At 36.9% G+C, this 23130-nt stretch overlaps 1 protein-coding gene across 3 annotated transcripts in view; it reads right to left on the bottom strand.

Moving 5' to 3' along the window:
- The window catches only part of TNKS (tankyrase), a 212126-nt gene that overhangs the window by 145900 nt on the left and 43096 nt on the right, over window positions 1-23130 (bottom strand). For 2 of the 3 annotated variants that reach the window (XM_049632502.1, XM_049632504.1), the window contains exon 3: window positions 3744-3839. In XM_049632502.1, coding sequence (XP_049488459.1) covers window positions 3744-3839 — 96 coding nt within the window. Of the gene's footprint in view, window positions 1-3743; window positions 3840-3934; window positions 10551-23130 lie in introns of those variants that run through there. The other variant, XM_049632503.1, reaches the window with a different exon arrangement.

The raw sequence follows: 23130 nt of genomic DNA on the forward strand, positions 1-23130 counted from the left end.
AAAGAAGTAGGACTCCAGATATATTTTGTTGACGAACATGCCACACTCAGCAAGCACATGCCAGACCCCTCAACGTTGCCTCTAGCCTGAGCCAAGGCTGAGTCCTTCTGGAAAGCCTGGGAGCCAGCCCATCAATCACCAATTGGGATTTCCTCAGAAGTGCAATGAATCCAAGTTAAAGCTTATGCTTGAGACACCTTGGTGCAAACACATCCTTCTTCTCTACTTCCTTACCCCTGCTGGAAAACCGCTGGGACCAATTAACTGGGCATCCTTGTGGCCATCTAAACTCATCTTTGGTTCTGCCAATGATAAACAATCCTTTGGTTGGGTATCCTTTCCCAAACTCTCAGCTTCAATCTGCTGTTACGGCTTCTCCTGACTCAACTTCCCACTGTGCCCTACAAAACCACCTTTACAGGATTAGCAAACACCCCTACATCCTTGCCCTCCGTAAGGAACATTTCCTGTGTCAACCAACTTTAATTTAAATGTGGCTCTCCCCCTGTAACACCACATGCAGTGCAGACCCTTAAGAGGGAAGCTCCTCGTTCTCCAAATCCCCACATACTTCAGTCAGGAATGGAGAGAGAGAACATGTTTGTGGATGCTAAGGCTGAACATGATAAAGAAGCACATTTCCAATGGAATTGATAAAATGACTCTACATTTACAAGGAAGAATAAAGAATGAAAACAACCTACCTAAACGGGGGATTTAGCTCAAAAATTAAATATATCCATAGAAGGATATTATAAAGTCATTATAAATTCATGTTGCAGAAGAAAACAATGCATTCTGGGAGTATCCATGTAATTCCATTTCTTAAAAAAGTACTATTAAGCAGCATGCAATGTATAAGATTGATTTGATTAAAGAGAAAGAAGAGTGTGGGATATGTGTGCTCAGAAAAAATGGTTACAAATAAAATAGACCAAAATGGTCTCTCTAGGTGGTAGAATTAAGAATGATTTTTTCTTTCTTGTACTTTTTCTACTTTCCTTAATTAATTTCCACAAGGAATGTATTTCTTTTAACGGGGGGGGGGGGGGGGGGGGAAGAAAAGGCCTAAGTAAAGGCACACCCACACTCCTCTTGAATAAAATTTACATAGGCTGTTTTAGGCTTTATATATGTTTATTTCCTGAAAATAAAAACAAACAACCACCTCCAAGATCTTAGGTTAACTGCCAGAACTTCAGAGTGGCTAACAAAAACCAACACCAACACCACCAACAAAAAAAACCCTCAAGATTTCTTCTTTGGGTATCATTCACTTAGCGCAATAGGAGTTTGATGAGTCTCTCCAATTAGTTATTCTAAAGGTATGCTGTTGTTTTCTATGGTTTCATAAAAATCCATGCATTCTTTATGCAGACGAGGATATTAGTCATTTCTTCAATGTAGAATATTTAAAATATTCTATAAAAAGAGATATTCACTTTGCTAACTTCCTTTAAGGAATATACATATACACCTGTATACAGTTTTGCCTAATGCATAAGTAGTAACATAAAAGATATTAGAAAACCGTCTTCAGCAACTAAATTCCCAAAGAGGAAAAATACCAAGAACAGGAAGTTTACTCTTAAGCTAAGTACCAGTACTAAAACCCCACCTGGCATAAAAACAAAGAATGACACATCACCCAAAATAATCTCTAATAACTCTAAATTAAGGCATTCCTTTCAAAAGATTCTTTTTATCAGTGCTTTCTTGTCTTAATTTAGCTTTGGAAATACTATTGCCTCTATAATTCCATTCAGAAGGACTGCTTGGAAGGAAACCTGTATGGGTAGAAAAACATTTTGGAATCCATTTCCCTAAAGTGTTAATTCACTAAGATTATATAACATGAACGTGTAAATATCACTAGCTGATATTTTCCACAAAATTAACTACCACCACTAGAATGTTTACCTTTTAAACCTAAAAAGTGGTACATCATTTCCAAAAGGGTAACTATTCATGAAAAGAACAATTAATGAATTCAGTATTAGGACCAAGAAGAATTAGTATCTCCCTATCTAAGCAAAGTACAGCCCAAGAGGGTTTTCAAATCAAGCTTAACAGATACGGCATCTGTCTTCCAGGAATCTAGTCTCCATGAGTTATTATGCCAAAGCTCTTCTGCAAACGAAGAGCAGCCAATATCATCCCCCCAGAAATTCATTTCAAGTTAGGACATAGCTTCGTGCTGTTAATAATTTGTATTTCAACTTTGTCTTCGGAAAAACTTGGAAGTGGATTTAAAAACACGGTTGCATTAAATGAATCTCACAGATGGACAAGAAAGGCGTTGAGGGTTGAAGAGAAGGAAAGGTCAGAAGGAGGACACTCAGCCACAGAGACAGTCTTGGTCCGCGTTTGGAACACACCTCGATTCCCACGGACGCTGTTTCTCCTCCGGTCACAGCCCACTCCAAGGCTGCTACTACTACGGCCCTAGTGCTTTGTGAAAAGAGGGGATGGAAGGAGGCCTGAGGCTCTATCTTTTCATTGCATTAGTTAAAATTATATAATTATACTTAAAGTTCCTCTTATCTACACTGGTTTAAAATAGCTTTATTTCTCTAGTATATGTTATCTTGATTCAGCAACCAAATGACTTCACCAATTCGAATCACTTAATTAATGGTGAAAAGTCTTATCACTCGGATTGAGCAGAGATTTATCTCAATTTTAGCAATAGTGAGAAGTTGTGTATGTGGAGTAATTAAGCAAAATTCCACACATTTTCAAAGCGTCTACGTATAAACCTTTTCCACACACCTCAGGCTCTGTTAAAAATGCGCAGCATGTACTCTAAACTTAAAAGTGAACATAAGATTTATTTTCTTCAAACACGGGCAAATTTAAAAGGAAGGTAAAAGTCATTTACTTTCACACAACCTAAAACAATACTGTTAGCACTGCAGTGACAAAGAGGCTCCAAATTACAAAGATCAGTTAAGTAAAAGAAGGCAAAGGCAGCAGAACTCAGATGCTAAGAATAAAAACAAAAATAGATCCAATGCAGTATTCTGAGAACGAAGATCAATGAGAACAGTTGCTCCGTATCCTCTCACTTATAGCATTATTTTCTATATTGTTATGAGATAGCCTTTCTATGCCAGCATCTCCTCTTTGCTGGCTCTTGACATTTGCCTTGATAAAACCAATATGTAAGCCCCAAATGTTCATTATCTGAAAGAAAAAGGCAATACATTGCCTCATCTACAAAGTACTTAGCTATCATGGGCAAAGTGAGAAGACAGGATAAAAATATAAACAGAACGGCAAGGAAGGAGCAGCAGCATATTTTATTTAACTATTGATCTGAGTAATAAGGCAGCAGGTTGTCTTTCCAATCAAAACTACTTTTATAAGTAATACAAATGCCCTTGCTTGCTCAGTGGTGAAGGTCTTCAAAAGAAATCAACGGAGAAGAGGAGGTTTAGGGAAATTATGCTCGAATCCATAAAAAAGGACTAACACATGAGTGAATACTTTATGCTATCATTTAATGCTGTAATTCTCAGAAATTCCAAGCAGAATAAACAATCTTACTGCTTATGCTTATGACAGCATAGAAATTAATGAGACAGTTAATATAGCAAATCAATAATAAAGTAGAGATAATGGCACGCATATTTGTTGAGCTTAACCAGCAGGAAAATAAAATTCAGCGCAGAAAGGTTTTATGTAAAGTCAAGCTAGGGGTCCCGTAGATAAAACAGCGTGGTAGCTCTCTGTTTCCTTACCTGTGAGGACAGCTTTCGCTGAAGAGTCGGCCAGGTCCAGGGCTGATTTCCCATCAGTGTTCCGAATGTTTGGATCGGCTCCGTGCTGCAGCAGCACTGTGCAGGGAAAGCAGAAACAGTATCTTACCTCAGGGATACAGAGATTATTTACTGGTAAGTGTCGCCTCGGCATGGTGTAGGCATAAACATACATTGCACGGTTTTTTCTCTTTCAAGAAAAAAAAAGAAGAAAGAAAGACACAGAAAGGTGGGAAAAAAGCACTGCAGCAGAGGATCCTCTCTAGAGTAAAGCAAAGTTGGCAACTTGTGGTACAGTATTATCACATGACTTAGCATCATAAACATGAAACTAGAAAAATCTTGCGAGAAGCCAGTTTTGGTTTGCCTCCTTCAGGCAGCGGAATGGGAAGCTGTGTGCTCACTGCCTCACACTGGGAAATACGCTAACCGGGAACCTCCCTATCTTTACTACCACTGTGGCTGCTTGTTGCTGCTGCTTTACTGCTGAATTTCCTAACGCTTCCTCTCCTCAGAAGAGTTGTAATACCGTGCAAGCCTTTTAGTGGCTCGCTGCTTGCACAGGAAACTCACCAGAACATACTGGCTTGCTTCCAGGAAGTTTAACGGACATAGGAATGCATGCAACCCTGCTCCCCTGCAGTCAGGCTGCAAAAAAGAACTGCCGTCTGCAATAATTCTTTCCATAAAAAATGTTTAGAAGCAGAATATCACTATGATATATGCCAAGGAATGAATGCTGCACATGCTACACGTATTAGGTAGAAAGTAGCTACGGAGAATTCTTAGACATGGAGGCTCCCAAAGGAGAGAAGTACTGTTTGAGTCAAATCCAGATGTAATGATTTATTAATCCAAAACACTTCCCCGCCACACCTGGTATGTGAGCACATGGGCGTGGAGGGATGGCGGGTGTTGCTGTAATACCACCCAACGGACGGTTAGGCTACTAAATACAATAACAACTAGTCCAAACAAGCAGGGTTCAATTACAAGTTCTTCTAACAGTTCAAATAGTTAAGATTTTGTGTCCTGCTGAGAACAGTAGCTGTTACCATTTACCACTATACTACAACATAAATTTAAAACAAAGCAGAAATGTCATATTCAAATAAGTGGTTAAAGAGATGTTATATAATGTCTAAAAACGTCGGAGCCACTGCTGTTGGTGAGTCCCGAATTTTCATTCATTGACACTTCCAAGCTAAAGTACACACATTCCTTGGGAATATATGGAAGGCAATCCTCCTGTATTACTAAGTAATAGGTCCTGCTGTTTATAAAGCTCTTCCCCCTCCTTTAATCCATAAGCCATCTAGTCAATGGCTTCGTTATAAAGTACAAAGGAATAGCCTTATCTGGAATTAGGACGCAGCTGCCGGAACAGTGTTCATCAGCACCTCTTGCACTAAATCTTGGCCACTCTCAGATGTGGGATAGTAAAAACTAGCCAGGGCTGAGAAGATGGGAGTGAGATTTTGCCAGGACTTTCCATATTATTTCATCTCTGAATGAAAGCAATCATAATTATTTTCCAGATGTTTACACACTGACTCAAGAGTAAACAGAATAAAATAGCAAGTACCACAATCTCAAACCGTGGTTACTCTTTCATCACAATGAATAAGCTTTCATGGCAACAGTTGTGTTTTTGTTTTTGTTTTTTTTTAATTCCAAGAAGAAATCCCAACATGAAGGTTTGGCTTATAAAGGGTCTTTATCATGAAGCGGACTCATGTATCAAACGTAAAGCTGACAGCTATGGCTCTATCTTTATTTAGTAGCTGAGTGATCACATGCAAAGGGTAGGAAAACAAAGAAGTAACAGCCCCATGAAAAGCAGAGTTTTTTTACTGCATACTTTGAGAACTTCAGACCTGCTTTAAATAAGTAAAGCAGTATGTTCATTTAACAAGGCTTGATAATTGTATGATGGGAGCTTTTATTTTGCAGTTTATGAGGTAGAGGAAAAAACCTGAAAGCCTTATTGTTTCTCCAAAAGTCACCTAAAATCTCAATCTTTTTTGTTGTAACTAGTACTTTACCTATTATATTTCTGCTATTTTACAATAGAAATCTGCCATTAAGTTTGGCTGCAGTTTTGCTTTATTTTAGGTGACTTTTAAAGAAGCAATCTTGTTACTAAAAATATCTGTTTTCTAAAGATTCTGAGTCCTATGTATTTCTTTCATTAGACCTGAACGCACAGAAACAGTGCAAACTAAAGTAGCAACAGGGAAGAAGTTGAATTTTCTGAAGCAGATGCTGACAACAAAATCTACATTAGAAAATATTCAATCATTTTTAGTTAACTGGAGAGCAGTTAACTAAAAACCAAAACTCAGTAGAATTAAGAGTTTTGGGGGGGGCGCCTGGGTGGCTCAGTCGGTTAAGTGTCCGACTTTGGCTCAGGTCACAATCTCCTGGTTTGTGGATTCGAGCCCTTTATCAGGCTCTGTGCGGACAGCTCACAGCCTGGAGCCTGCTTTGGATTCTGTGCCTCCGTCTCTCTCTGCTCCTCCCCTGCTTGTGCTCTCTCTCTCTCTCTCTCAAAAATAAGTAAACATAAAAATTTAAAAAGAAGAGAGATTTAGGGGCAATAAAGGCATCTATAACTAGAAGTAAGCTAACAATTCTCTAACTTGTGTAAAAGGGCAGTGCTGGGAAGTTTACAGAACCGTGGCAGGCAAAGCACTAAGCATGGAGCCTGTACTACACAGCAGCTAACGACAATATTTAAAGCACATTTGTAAATGGAGACCTTGTTTGTGCTCTCAACTCTACCACTAACTACTAATTCAATGCTTTGTCCTAGAGCCAGCTCTTTAAATCTTTATTTTTTCTGCAAAGGGTCTGATAGTAAATATATCAGGCTCTGTAGACCATATGGTCTCTGTCTCAACTACTCATCCCTGCCTCAGCCTCATCCTTACAGGGGAAAAGTAGCTCCAGACAATACTTAAAAGAATGTGTGTGGCTGCACTTCAATAAAATTTTAGTTAAGGACAGTGACATATTAATTTTATATAGTTTTCATGTGTCACAAAATACTAGTACTGTGATTTTTTTAAAAATCACTGAAAAATGTAAAAGCAATTCTTAGCTTACATACAAAACGCAAGGGGTGAGCTGTATTTGGCCCGTATATGACAGTCTGCCAACGCCTACCTTGACAGTGATATACCAAATATGGTCTATGGACTATTCTAGTCCCAGAACTCTTTGTAATCCATCTACATTGAAATAAGCACAGAAATTAAGAGGAAGCATCTAGAATTGTGTATGTTATTTTAAAATTATTTACTGGTATTTCATTTTTATTGTACTTTACAAAATTATTGGCCTGCCATACCCTGGGGAGGAAGAAAAACCTAGTCCTCTACCTCATATGGTTTGAGAATCAAAAAATTCTCTGGGCCAGACTTCCCAAGTCTATAAAGTGGAGGAGCTGGACTAGGCAGATGATGTCTAGATGTCTAAGGTAGAAACTCAATTAAAAAGAAAAAAAAAAGTTATTTCGAGTAGAACCTTTTCCTTCCCACCCTCTAAATCAAAATTAAAAAAAAAAAAAAAGTTTTTCATTCACCCTAACACTGTAGCTAACAAAAACCAAACTCAAAGTAGAACCCCATAATCAATGGAAGTTGTGGGGTACATACTAAAGCGTCCCAACTGACTCCCAAGCAATTCCTCCGACTGAAATTCTGTTTCACACTATTCTCTACGGGGAGTCGTTCCTCTGTTTTCCAATGCCAGACGAACAGCACATACATCAGGCCAAGGTAAAACAATGGCTTTCAAGAATGACAGTCTACACTTGAACCGGTGACGTGGAATTCTCAATTCTGCTTCAAATTTTGCATTCAAACTTCTGAGCTACCAAACAGTTACAAAATGTGACTTGCAATGCAAACTACAATTAGAAATTCCTCTCTCTCTACCCCTCCTCTGCACTTGCACACATCCGCTCACACGCTCTCTCTCTCTCTCTCTCTCTCTCTCTCTCTCTCTCTCAAAATAAATAAGTAGTGGGGCACGTGGGCGGCTCAGTCCGTTAAGTGTCGGACTTTGGCTCAGGTCACGATCTCAGGGTTTGTGAGTTCAAGCCCCACATTGGGCTCTGTGTTGACAGCTTGGAGCCTGCTTAGGACTCTGTGTCTCCCTGTCTGCCCCTCCCCCACTTGCGCTCTCTTTCTCTCTCTGTCTCTTTCTCTCTCTCTCTCTCAAAAATCAACATCAAAATAAATAAACTTAAAAAAAAGAAATTCATCTTGTAACATCAACATACACTGACAACACGCTCATATAAAACAGTCTCCTTCAAAAGTAGCACAGCTTCTGAAGCAAAGTTCCCAAAATATACAAACAATACAGAAAGTAAGGTTTGAAAGAAAAACAAGGAAACTAAAATCTGAGTAATGATTCAGTACATAAATTCAAGACTACTGTGGCCATTCAAAAATCTCCTTGTACTATCTTTAACCGATTAGCTCATCATCAAATCTCGAATCCCAAATGACTTGTCTAAATCCAATTGTTCGACTGATGCATTTCAAATCCATTTATGTCCTTCTGAGTTTAGGAGGATGGAGAAATATAGCAGCTGGCATAACAACAGATAGTTAAAACCAAGGTAGGATTACAATATTCAAACTGTCATTCTCAAAAGAGCTTATGCCAAGAAGGACATGTGATTTTCCTATTTCTGGTGCAAGCATTCAGCTATAGTGAGCCAGATTCAAAAGCACGCCTTTACCTTGTGACCAATACAGTAGAAATTGAAACTGTTTCATCTCTCAAAACTATTGAATTTAAGCATGCCTATCATTTTAATTCTTCCGAATAAAAAGAAAGTATTTTTACATGTATGCAAAGCCTCATCCTATCAAATTCCTAGAAAAATACCAAGTGCTAGTATGGTAGATTGTATTTAATTATAGGTATTAGTAACTTATTCAAGAAGATAAAAGAAATAAAAACAATACAAATATCCAAGCTAAAAACATAGCAAGACTTTTAGGTAAGTTGTCAAAAAGTGTTTAATATAGTTTTCACTATAAAATGTAGACATCCTCTATTAAAATATTGTAAATTCTTTGTTATGTGAATTTTAGAGCTACATTAAAAGTCTAAAACTGTTCCTCGCAATGAACACTCAATTTTATTTATTTGTTTATTTATTTTTGAGAGAGAGAGAGAACAAGTTGGACAGGAGCAGAGAGAAGAGGAGGAAGAGAATCCCAAGCTGAGTGTGGAGCCTGATGTGGGGCTCAACGTCATGAACCACAAGATCATGACCTGAGCTGAAATCAAGATCATGACCTAACCAACTGAGCCACCCAGGCCCCTGAATACTCAATTTTAAAAGCAGTTATGTTTATGTTAAAATGTATTTCACAGTCATCTTATCTTTATGAGTATAGAGATAGTCATCTGACTGAGCTTCCAAAATTCAGTCACACAGAGGACTAAATTCATTAGATTTTTTAGCAAATAAAACCTAATCTTAGAGCAAATATCAAGTGGCCCAATTTTAACTAGCTACAATCTTCAATATATAGGACTCTCACCAACACACATGGCTTTTAAAAGACAGATTACTTTTTCTTTTTTTTTTTAATGTGTATTTATTTATTTTGAGAGAGACAGAGCATGTGCAGGGGAGGATGGGCAGGGAGAGAGGATGAGAGAGAATCCCAAGCAGGCTTTGTCAAGACCCTGAGATAATGACCTGAGCCGAAATCAAGAGTCGGACACTCAACCGACAGAGCCACCCAAGCACCCCAACAAATTATTTTTTCTAAGTGATATACATGGCATATCCTGAGGTTAATACCTATTCAGATTGCCTTTTTCCACAGGAACATGTACAATATTATAATTGTATTATAAGATATTTATATATTGTACACATTTTTTGAAAAGCCATTTATCTTTTCATTCAGGATACACTTTACTTACTACTATGGCATAAAGGTAAACTACCGTATTTTATTTTAAAAAATCATCAAGAGTTGATTTACCACTAACAGTAGACATGAAAATTCAAGTAACCAGTGTTATCCTACATAGTAGTGTGGCTTACTGAATCTGAAATAGAATTTAGTATATGTGCTGCCGAAGTGAGCACTGAGTTAGAATTTGAATGACAAGTTTCTCTTTTCAATACTGGCTGACCATTTATTTGGACCAATCCTTAGGCTGTGAATAATGAACAGAACTAGATTTAAAACAAAAAACATAACTTCATCTAAGAGCTAATGACAAAGAATTACTAGCCCAAAACTAAGGCACAAATGGGAATCCAGAGGACAAACATATATGGAAACTGCCTTTGTTCTGAAAGCACTTACTAATCCAGAAAAATATAAGTTGCCCTTTCAATGTCTCATAGGACACAGGGAACAGCAATCATTTCTGCCCCCCCCCCCCCCCCCGACAAAGTAAGGATTCTAACAAAGACTGTCCCCATACAAAAAGGGCTATATCCTCAGGAGGAGGATCAAGTGACCTGAACTCACCCTAGCACAGAATCATCCCTCTGGCTGGAAACTTTGGGTGTCCAAACTATGTGAAGCCTTGAGTTTAATTTGAAGGTGGTCCCAGATTGGCAGTAATGTCAGGACATCTGGCAAACATATATGCCCATCCTCTCAGGGGAAGGTACTTTCATCAAAGGGCAAAAAGTTAGTCCTTACAGATAAATTTAGAGTAAAAGGCCCACCACATAGCCAAGATAACCAAGTACAGAGGTAATCCAAAATGCAGAAGCAACAATGAATATCAATAAACAACACACACAAAAAAACCCCACAAAAACTTTAGATATCAGAAAGAACTACCAGATACGTTATAAAAAGAACTATGCTGTTTAATAAACAAGCAAAGACTGAAAACCAAAAAGAACTATGTTCATTGTGTTTAATGTAATAAAAGACAACCTGAAATATCTAAGTTAGATGAAACTATAAAAAGTGATAGAGCAAAAGAACCAAAAAGCATCTTTGAAGGCAGGGATCAACGGTGGTGCTAAACTGTGACCTTTGAAAGAAAGGAAACTCAAAAGATGGGTACCATGATCACTCGACTCTGTCCGTGACAATTTGGCAACCACCTGCCTACAACTGGAATCAGAGCAGAACAAGGTTGTCACGCTGAGCTGAGAAGACAGAGATCTGAATTCGGAGAACATGAACTGGTTGGAATCTGCAGGATGGAAAACTGGAGAGGAGGGACGAGGCAGCAAGCAGGGCCCAAATGTCTGTGTAGGGGTCCCTTGTGATAACAAGGCTGTGGGCTGGCCTCGTATCGTTTGTATAAGGTAAGACCACCCGAGGCTTGACAGGTAGTAGCTACTGTTGGGTTGAGCACATCACACAGTTAGTGGAGGTCAAAAAGTGCAAGGGGTGGGCAGCAGTGCTGAGAGAAACTGAAATTCTGGCCTTACGAAAGTACAGAGATACTAAAAACACCTCCTCAACACAGTGCAGAGCTGAGAAAACAAAAGGCCATCTGAGTTATGAATAGGCACCACACCCTAGAGCAGAGACTTGGGGTCTACAACGTCACTAACTTCCCTGTTTCATTATTATTAACATCTGCACTGATGGTACAAAAGCAACGAATAAAATTGTTGGTAACTTAGCACAATCCAAGGCAGTGGCCCCAAACTATACTAGGGATCCCTACATTCTTCACTGCCTTGAAAGAAAAAATAAATAAATAAAGTGGTTTCATTTTAGAATGTCCTTAATGACAGTAAAAATTATTAATTGTATTAAATCTTTACCCACAGATACACATCTTCTTAGTGTTCTCTGTGAAGAACTGGAACATGCATAAAGACTTCTACTATCTCAGTTAAAGGACTCATGGGATTACTGTGGTTGCAAGCTGAACTAGCCACTTTTTGTCATGATGCACCATTTTTAATGAAAAGAAGAGCAAACAAACACTATGGTCATTCAGACTTGGTATCTGGCAGGCATTGTTAAAATGCCAATGATGGAAAATTTAAGTTTTCATGCAAAAATTAGAATTTTGCAATTTTTTTTTCTCTGCCTACATAAATTTGAACGTAGACTTTTCTGCTGACATTGGTATAACAAAAGTAGTTTTTTGGTATAGATTTAAAATATGTCAACATCTTGGAATTTCCAACTCAGTGAGTTACTATTTCCAAAATGACCAATGGAAACCTACAAAATCATATTTGAGTACAGAACCTTTCCAAGTGAAACACAGATTAATAGACTGTGATGTTACAGAGTACAAAAAGTTTTCTGTTATGGTCTGTTTCCATATGGCAATTGCCTATTTAGAGTCTACCACTTGTCAAGTTTGGATTGGGATATCAAAGAAGAATACTCACAATTATTCGAAAATGTTATTATATACATTTCCCTCTTCCAACTATAAATCTGAATTTTCTTCATCAGAACATATTGCACACAAAAGTAGACAGGAGGATCCCATTGTCTTTGATTAAGCCAGATAATAAAGACTATATGCATTAATGCCAATATTTTTACTAACTTTTTGGTTTTGGAAAACATAGTTACTTTTCATAACAACATTATTTCTCTCAATATATAGTGAATTTAGTATTTGCTAAATAAATGAGTATCTTTATGAAGATTGTAGTTTTGATTTCTAATGTTATATATGACCCAAGTAAACAAAAGCTCTTCAGAACAGAAAAAACGCCAAAATACTTGGAAATTGCTCTAGAATAAGCCCTAGACTCGACACACCCTAATAAATTCTAAAACCAAACCTCAACAAGATCTGCAGGAGACAGTATGAACATTGAGTCCCACTATGATAAAGATTTTAGGAAGCACCTTGGGCTTTCCACAGAAATGCACTTATTTAATAAAGCATAAATCCAAACATCCAGAAGTTCAGGGTGATTTGCCAGCAACCAAAGTCTCTGCTAAAACAAGCATAAAAATTTTTCAGAGGAAGATAAATAAAAATAATATTGTAGTTCCTATAGTGTCTACTATTGAATAAAAAATTATTAAACATATAAAGAAAAAGGAAAATGTGGTCCACAGTCAAGAACAAAAAAAGCAGTCAAAAGAAATCATGTCCAAGATGGCCCAGATGTTGGACTTAGCAGACAAAGACTTTAAAGCAATTATTATAAATGAGTTCAAAGAATTAAAGGAAAATATGATCTGAAAAAGTAGAGATACTCAGAACCACGTTGGAAAGTTGAAGAAATCATGCTACCCAATTTCAAGATTTATTAGAAAGATATAGTAATTAAGACAGTGAATTATTGGGATAAAAACCGATATTCAGATTAACAGAAAAGAAAACAGACCAACACAAGTATAGCTAATTGATTTTTCTATAAAGAAGGCAAGGATGGGCGCCTGGGTGGCTCAGTCAGTTAAGCCTCTGACTCCTGATCTCAGCTCAGGTCATGATCTCCTGGTTTGTGAGATGGAGCCCCCATCGGGCTGACAACACAATTCTGTTTGGGATTCTCTCCCCCCCACCGCCCCTCCCCCACTCGCACACTCAGGCGCACTCGCGCTCTCTCTCTCAAAATAAATAAATAAACTTAAAAAAAATACAGGCAGCAAGGTAACACGATGATGGAAAAAAATATTTTGAACAAACTACGTTGGAACAACAGTTACCTACACAGACAAGAAAAAGAAAACACACAAAGTCTGACTCTTACCTCACACTTAGAAACAAATTAACTCCAAATGAGCCATAAATTCAAAAATAAAAGTTAAAACAATAAAACCTGTAGAACAAGACATGGAAGAAAATCTTCATGGCCTTGAGAGAGAAAAGATTTCTTAAGATAAAAACGGCCTACCCATAAAAAAAAAAGGTGATAAATTGTACTTCATCACAATTAAGACTTTCCGCTTTTCCAAAGACAGTTATGAGCATGAGAAGGAAAGTCACAGACTAGAACAAAATATTTGCAACAAGTACATGTGAGAAAGAACCCAGATACAGATTATATAATGCTGAGACTGTCGAAAAGAAACAGTCAAGAAATAATTTTCTACTGTGTCAAAGTCCCAAGTTTTTAATCATACCTTTTTTAGTCTTTGCCTTTCACACCAAAGTCACCAAAAATTCAGAATCCTGTCAACATCTGGGACTAGCATACTTGTGATACATTACTTAATTTCACCTCAATGAACTACCTGCCTTTTTGTGCCTAATCAGATACCCACTTATTACTTTTTTCCACGTACGTCACTGGAAACAAAATAAGGCTGCACTTCTTTTTTGGAAAAAAGTTCAAAGAAATCAAATTATCTGCAAGTCATCTTCACTCACTACTGACAAAACATCACAGTTAACCCGTTAAGAACACAGTTGGGTTAAGAGACCATCCTCTTGAACGGGACTGCATGGGTTGGACTCCCAATTCCCTTTCTCCTAGTTCTGGGGCCCTAGGAAGTGATTGCACCTCTCTGCTCTTCCATCTTCTCATCTGCAGATAAGAAAATAGCAGTAGCCACCGCATGGAGTTACTAGGAGGACAAAAAGAATAAATATCTGAGGAGTTCTTAGAGGAGTGCCTAGCACATAGCAAGCATGAGCATAAATAAGGCAAAGGGCACAAACTTCCGGTTACAAAATAAGTAAGATGCCAGGGTGTAAAGGACAGCATGGGGTGCACACTAAACACTACACAGTATTAACAGTAATAACTTTGGCGACAGATGGTACCTAGACTTACCTTGGGGATCACTATCATGTATACCTGAAACTATCTATGTTTTTTTAAGACATTAAAAAATATTTACTCACTCAAACAATTAAGCCAAGTAAATAAAAATTTACTGAATTCACAACGGAGTTTTTCACGATCAAATTTTGGCGTGAAATTTTATAATAAAAGAATCCTCCAATTAGAATCTGCTCCCATTATCAAGTTCACCTACAAATATAGAAAGTCAAGAATTTTTTAAAAGGCCCATTGTATCCAGAGTAACTTAGAAACAGATGATTCTATATGCATATATAGTAGATTTTTAGATCCAAGTCAATTATATCCTTTTTATAATAGAGGTAAGCCAGGTCACAATACATCTATGAAATCAGCATTATCTGCTTACGCAAACCACAATTTAAGACAAAGCAGGCCCTAAAATAAATCTAAGAATGAGTATAACAAAGGATACTCTTTCTACCTGGAAACCCCAGAGAGTCAAGTCTAAAAGAAAGTACTGCCCAGGAGTCAGACAAACCTGAGTTTTAAAATACTGTTCTGTATTTTGCAATTGTCTGACCTTACACAAGTTACTTCACCTCTGTCAATCTCAATTTCCTCTTTCATAAAACACTACCTACTTCAGAGAATTGCTGTTATAATTAAGTGAGACACTATATATAAACCTAGCTTGGTTCTTGGCATATGATAGGGATGCAATAAACACCTTGTCCCTTCAATCAGGATCTTTTCACCTGCCTTTCAAAAACAGAATCATACACACAGAAAGCGCTAAAAATCTATCTGTTGGACTGAAATAAAGGCAAAATGGTAGGAACAGCCCTAGGAACAATGAATGCATTTGTGCCAGGTCAATTATTGTTTTATGCTTCCTTTTATTTAGGGGGAGATTACTTTTCTAAACCTTGGCTAGACTCTACTAAATGAAACACAGCAAATATGAACTTTGTTATGAACAAAGCAAATAACCTTAGTCTAACTACACAAGTTTCTAAAAGGATTACATTTTTTTTTTTACAGTTCTAAGGGACAATGACCACATGAAAAAGGTGCTTCCCAATCTGTCTCTGGGAGAGAAAGGCAGACCCTACCTCCTTTTCAAAACCTTCCCTAAACTGTCACCCCACCTCCCCTCTCTCAAGTTCTTGAGGATTTAGTATTCCAGGCAAACTCCTCATTAGTATAAAACATTATAGCCAATTAAAATTCGTTTTAGTGCCACTAGGTACAAGGTTTAAAGTTACATATTGAGAAACAGTTGCCTCAAGGAACACAGGATTGTACCTGTACCCTAACATTCTGATTTTGCTTTGAACTTTAGTTTAAGAAATTATATCACTACTATGGGGCGCCTGTGTGGCTCAGTTGGTTAAGTGTCAGACTTCAGCTCAGGTCATGATCTCAAGGTTTGTGAGTTCGAGGTTCCTGAGTTCAAGCTCCTCATTGGGCTGTGTGCGGACAGCTTGGAGCCTGGAGCCTGCTTTGGATTCTGTCTCTCTCTTTCTCTGCCCCTCGCCTGCTCATACTCTCTTTCTCTCACAAACAAATAAGCATTAAAAAGTAAAAAAAAAAAAAAAAAAAAAGTATATATATATATATATACACATATATATGTGTGTGTGTGTATATATATATATATATATATATATATATATATATATATCACCACTATTTTTTTCCTATACCTCTGAGAACTGATTCCACAGACTGAACTTCAATGCACTATTGTTCTTTCAATCTGACAAAGAATGTAACTCTTTCACGTTTTCATTCTTTGGGAAATATACCAAATAATTTTTTTAAACTTACTTTTGTTTTTTACTGGATTTGATAAATGATCCCATTAGCAATATTCTTTCCTTTCTTCTGTTTTTTGCTCTACTTTTCATCCACGTGGCTTATTTTACAACTGAAAGTTTGTACCTCTTAGTCCCTTTCACCTGTTTTGCCCACACACTGGCTAACCAATGTTAGCAATATTTTTAATAACAGTACTCAATCACATTTTCACACCCCACCTCAGCTCATTTCCCCCACACTGAGGAAAAACAACAACTGATTTCATGTTTTATCATAATTCAAGTTCAAAAAATTACACAGGATATGAAACAAAGGACATAAACTAATTTGCACTGATGGTAACAAAGAATGGCATATGGTAATGGACAGTTATCCAAAGTTAGCTTACACAAAACCCAGCCGTAAGAACTCCTTACTGTTGCCACCCAAGGGAAAAGAGAGTGAAAGCAAACGAGCAATTACCGAGGCTCTACCTGCTTTACTATTTCACTTAACTTCCTCTAACAACCCCATGCAACATGATGCTCATTTTATAAATGAGAAATTGAGGCTCACAGCAACTAAATTTGCTATCTGTCCAAGATGACAGTTTATAGGTGGAAAAGTAGAAGTCATATCTAATACTAAAGTCCGGCATTTAATTTCTGCCTTATTCTACACGAGTACAAGCAAGATCACCCCAGAACTGTAACTCAAGCTTTTTTACCCTTAGGTGAATTATGAAAGGCACATCTACGTACTTGTCCTAAATAACTTTATTTACTGCTCCCATGACCAGCATCCTCTTTCTCATCCCATTGAACAATCCCCCTGTGGGAAACCATGAAACCAAGGTTCAGATATAACACCCATGACAGCTAGGGTTCCATTTTAGAGACCCACTAGAATATTTCCTGTTCTTGTTCCCTCAATCCTTATGATCAAGCATATTCTTTCTAAAGACCGACACTCAAAACTGTGCCCCCAAACAGGCACCGTAAGTAAAAGGCAAAATAAAATATATGTCCTCTATTTCTAACCCTGATTACTTGTACCACAGAGCAAATTTAGAAATTTTCAGGCCTGACACAAAATAAACATATATATTTGGACACAGTGTGGGATTTCTTCATGTCTTATTTGTATCTGTCATGTCTAAGGGAAAAATATGGAACAATTCACGGTAAGGTTTACATACTTAATCCTGGATTCGGGTTACAGATGAAGAGTCTGACACCCACTCCATTTAAAGAGAAAATTAAGGGGCGCCCAGGTGGCTTAGTCAGGTAAGCGTCTGACTCTTGATTTCAGCTCCGGTCACGATCTCACATTTCAGGAGATGGAGCCCCGCATCGGGCTCCGCACTGACAGCACAGAGCCTGCTTGGGATTCTCTCTCTCTCCCTCTCTCTCCTCCTCCCTTGCTCTCTCTCCCCCAAAATAAGTAAATAAACATTAAAACATAATACGAAGAAAATTAACAGATTCCAATAATTTAAGGACTAAGAGTACACATTTTTTTATAGCCTGGAACTGCACTTACTATACTTAATAATTTTCTATATAGTTTGGGTCAGTTGAGAATGAGGAGTGAAAAGGACGCTGTAAATCTTTCTTTCCCATCTGGACCTGCTTCTGCAATCTCAGTTACCATGGAACTGTACAAAGGGAGGACACGGCTTTAATATGAACACGTTTCAGATAATACGATAACCATGTAAAGGGAGAAATGACTGATTCCATGGGCCATTTGCATCAAATACCATTTTCATACAAACACAAATTTACGCCAGACATCTCATTGCAATCCAGATCATTTCGGACCTCCACGGTTAATCTAAAAGTAAATGCAAATGTATAATTAATTCCTTTAATAGACAGACTTGAGCAATAAGCAAATCCCTGCACCAGTTCAAAAACTGTATGAGGTCTTTTTTGTTGTGTTGGGTTTTGACCCTTTTCCTCCTAATTTAAACATCTTGATATATTCCTTAAGGCCTTAAGAGAACGAAGGCATTCACTCTGGGAATTATAATAAAATGCAACTGGACAAATATAAAACTTTATATATAAATATATACACTTACCACCATTAACCAGAATGCCTACTAAAGTAGTCTCAGATTTATAGTAAATGTATAAATACTCTAACTTTCTTGAAAGCAGTTGAACCTAAGTGGGCAAGTTATCAAGATAACGGTGTTTGGTGTCGGTGGGGATTTTTTTCAGAAGGGAAAAATTATCATCATCCTTAGCTCTTCTTCTCCTTTTTAAGGATACAAGTGTGGAATTTCGCCAACTTTTACTTTTTATGAAAATGCTATATTGAGAGTTGTTTAGAAGATCTCAATTCAGTTTATATGGGGAACTGATGTTAAAAAAGCCCACGGGAGGTATTCTGGCAGGAAAAGGGAAATGAGACAATCATGAAACAAAAGCAAGCGAATCGCATTCTCGAGGGCTTCACTGAATTCTTGATGAATTTTTGCAAAGAGTAAGGAAGATGTGAGAAATGACTTTCCTTAACCCAGCTCATTTATGAATGACATATAAATACATAATGTGACAGATTAAACCAAGAACCCAAGTGGAGAGCTCCAGCAGTTACAATTTCATTCTTATTAAGAATTTGTGGCTTTCCAGGACTTTATGCTAAGATAATTAAGGATTACACATATATCTAAAGAAAATATTCTCTATAGTACTATTTATAAAACAAAAGTGAAAAATCAGAAATATTATAAATGGTATAATATAGGTGACTGATTTAAAAATAATGGTTATTTCCATATAATTCTTGACAGCCATTAAAATGAGATTAGATAAAAATATTCACTGATAATGAAATATGTTCGCATCACAAAGTGAAAAAATAAGAAACAGTATGCGTGGAATGATCCCATTTTTACTGTAAAAAGGATTACATACACAGGTACTGTGGGTCTAATATTGTTCGATAGAAATCCCTACAATGATGGATATTTCTATAATCCGCACAATCTGATAGGACAACCAATAGTCACATACGGTTATTACACATTTGAAATGTGGCGAGGGCAACTGAGGCCCTAAATTTTTTAGTTTTTAAATTTTGGCTAATTTTATTTAATGGCTACCATATTGGACAGAAAACAAGATGTGACAGTTGTTATAGGTGTATTTCCTAATTTTTCTTTAATGAACATCTGTTACTTCTAATAATACTGTTAAGACAAAACCAAGAAAGTTGTTAACTTTGACATGCTATGTTTAAAATAACAGGAGGTAAGTATGTACCTGGAGTAGTCCAGCACCGATCCCACCCTTCCCTCCCTGACCCCCAATGTAGGCCATTCCAAGTTCTAGGGCTTTTAACTTCATAAAAGGACAGGTAACCATGGAAGTGATCAGGCAAAACTCCATTTAAAATAGAATTTATACAAGGAAAGTAAGTATCTTTTTCTCGATAGCGGATAAATAAAAAATGTAGTTACCTGGAAATCATGAGAGGGATATTACTTTAGGAGTGAATTACAATAATAAAAACTTGGTTTAAGTTTTAGTAAATAGATTATCTTAAGATTTTGTTTTTTGGTTTTTATTTTTTCATAAGGCTAGCCTGGTAAAGATTGCTACTTAAATTTGCTAAATATTATACAATCTAAAAAGCTAACCTAAAAATAAAAAAGAATTTATTCGGCACACTTTAAAGAATGAAATTAATTCTTTATCCTTAAAATATATTCTTAAATAAATCCCACTAAGCAGACAGAACTTTCAGTTCTCAATAAAGAAAACACTTCTATTATAACAACTTTATATCAGCTTTACGGACTGCTGGAAATGAACAATTTTCTCCTTTCCTCACAGATAAAATGGTAGGTAAGATGAATCGTCTGCCTCATGCATAAGATACAAATATTAGCAAAATTAATTTGGCTAAGTGCTTTGAGCCGCCTCAAAGGAAAACACTTTATTAAGTATCATCCATCCACAGCAATTTCTGGTACATTTGCCACCGTCACCTTTTTCTTTCTTCTCCCTCCCTACCTCAATTTCTCAGTTCCTGACAGCAGCAATTCAAAGGTTTGATCCACAAGTGGCAACCAAAACTGCCCATTCTTTATAGAAAAACCACTATAACAGAAGTCAATGCATGACTGGAATCAATATTCAGCGCCCTAGCCGATTGAAGAAGAACAATGCTTTGACAAATGACAGGCAATCTAACCATAATTTGTACCTGACCATAAAATGTGTCTTGTACTTGTACAGGAATATGGAAATATTGGACATGCTGCAAATTCACCGATCTTTAAAATAAAAGCACTTCAAAATATCATCTAATCAAGAAGAGGTGGAAAATTACTGGGCTTCCTTATCCCCATTAACACAGGCTTAATGCAAAAAAGGCCAGAGAGAACAATGCTATCTTCTTGTAAACTGCTTTGTCACCCCACACACATCGGTGTACGTGGAACGTACCACACACACTAGTACCAGTCACGGGAAGTATTAGTACCAGTGATGGGCAATAAGAATACAAGAATGAATAAGATTATTGTTAGCTCCCCATCACAGAGAATGACCAAGTATGATCTAAGTAGAATACTACAGAAGCATACAACGAGGCACTAACCTATTTGGAACATACTCGAGTTCACACCTTACCTGATTCAGTTTAAGAGATTGGCCCCTGGTCTTAAAGCTGCATTAGGAAGTAAACACACTTTGATTATTTTAATTTAATTTTAATTTTATTCAGCCATTTTAATTTAATTCATCACTAGGCACATACCAATCGTTTATGCTAATAAATAGGAAGGTATTTTAAAGTGTGTGTATGACCCTGGTTTACCTGGGGAACAACTCCAAGATATTTCTCTCCATAATGGCATCCCAACAAGTCATTCTTCCTAAATCATCATTTCTTTATAGTTTATCTTTACTTGAATTCAATTTCACAAACAGAGTGTTTTCAGTCAGGCTAGTCTAGGTTATGTTGCAGTAACGAAGTGCTCCAGAATCTCATAGGCTTATTAGCAAAATTAAGTTCATTTCTCACTCACACGAGTTGAGAAAGTGACAGCAGGGGAATTTCCTTACTCACAGGTCAGGCTGAAGACAGCTCTATGTTAAAATGTGATACCCACATAACCAAGGTGGAGAAAAACAAAACATAGTAAACTATACCTTGGTTCTTAACACTTCTGCTCAGAAATTATATATTTTGCTCCCACTCACATTTTGTTGGGTGGGAAAAGAAGGAAGTAAATATATTCAGTGGACAGAGGACCATTTACTTCCAGAACTGGAGATCTGTTAGACTACACCAGACTAAAAAGATCAGCATTTGCAACTTTGCTCATATTTCCTGTCTCGATATTGCAGAAATATGGAAAACTATGAGAATTATACCAAGGCCATCAACATGAAGAAATAGCTCAAAGAATATCTATGTGTCCTCTGATCTCAGAAAAGCAGAGGGAAAGCACAAGCGAAAAAATGTTTAACTATAAGCAATTAGTGAGCCTTCCTTCATGGGAAGGTTTCAGGCAACAAGCTATTAAAATAACCTACTTCCTTAAATTCTAGAAATATACTTCCAAATGGTAGGGGCAAACAATGGTATCTCAAAAATAAGCAAGCATATTTTAGATAATTATTTTCTAATTAAAGAAGGTCTACCTTACTTTTACTCTTAAATCTTAAAATTGACCTATATAATATATTCACTTTTCATTATGGAGTAGCTTACTCTTTCATTTTCAATTTTAAAAATAAGTCCTAAACAAATTGTTATAATGCACTTCAAGCAGAAACCCTTAAACCCAAAACTGCTTTCCTGCATTTCTGCAATGTAATTAAAATTATAATCCTATTTCCCTATAAACTGCTTTTAACCTAAGAATAATTGTCTAATAGAAATCTTACCTTATCATTCCAATGCTGGTGAGACACCAAATACTTTTCTATTTTAATTGACAAATTGGACTTCACCAAAACTAAAAACCTTCGCTTGTCCAGAGACACCATTAAGAAAATGAAAGGTAAGGCACAGATTAGGAGAAAGCATTCACAATAATGCTTATGATAATCACACATCTTAGGACCCATAACCACAACCCACAAAGAATTCTTACAACTCAATAATAACCATACAAAAAAAAAAAAAAAAAAGATCTTAACTGAGATCTCACAAAATAATATACACAAATGACCAATAAAGATGAAAATATGCTTAATACATTCAGCCTTATTCAACTTGCTTAATACATTGAAATATGCTTAATACATTCAGATTCAATTTCCTGAATAATCAGGAAAATTCAGCTTCTTGTAAAGTTCAACATAGATGTATCATTCCATCTAGCAATCCCACTCCTAGGCATCCATCCGTAAGAAATGAAACAATATGTTCACACCAAGACCTATGCACCAGTGTCCACAGCAGCATTCTTCGTAACAGCCACAGACTGGAAAGCACCCAAATGTCTGTCAACTGGACTACATCCATGATGGAACACAACACAACAACAAAAAGGAAGGAATTATACAGAAGTACAGTAACAAAAGCTGCCAGACTTTTAGCCAAACAGACTCAGAAAAAGAAGACTCAAATAACCAGAATCATACATGAAAGGAGTATATTACTACCAAGGTTACAGAAATAAAAAGAATTATAAAGAAACATGAACTGAATGGGAAAACTGGACACCCACAAAGTTGGACCTCTTGTCTCACATCGTATACAAGTATTAACTCCATATGGATCAAAGACCTAAAAAAAGAACTAAAACTATAAAATGCAGAAGAAATGTTCCCTATGTTTAGAAAAAAGCAGGATGAACTCTTCATAACCTGGGATTTGGCAAAGGATTCATTCTTATGACAC

Source organism: Panthera uncia, chromosome B1 (genome assembly GCF_023721935.1).
Source record: "Panthera uncia isolate 11264 chromosome B1, Puncia_PCG_1.0, whole genome shotgun sequence".
NCBI classification, from domain to species: Eukaryota; Metazoa; Chordata; class Mammalia; order Carnivora; family Felidae; genus Panthera; species Panthera uncia.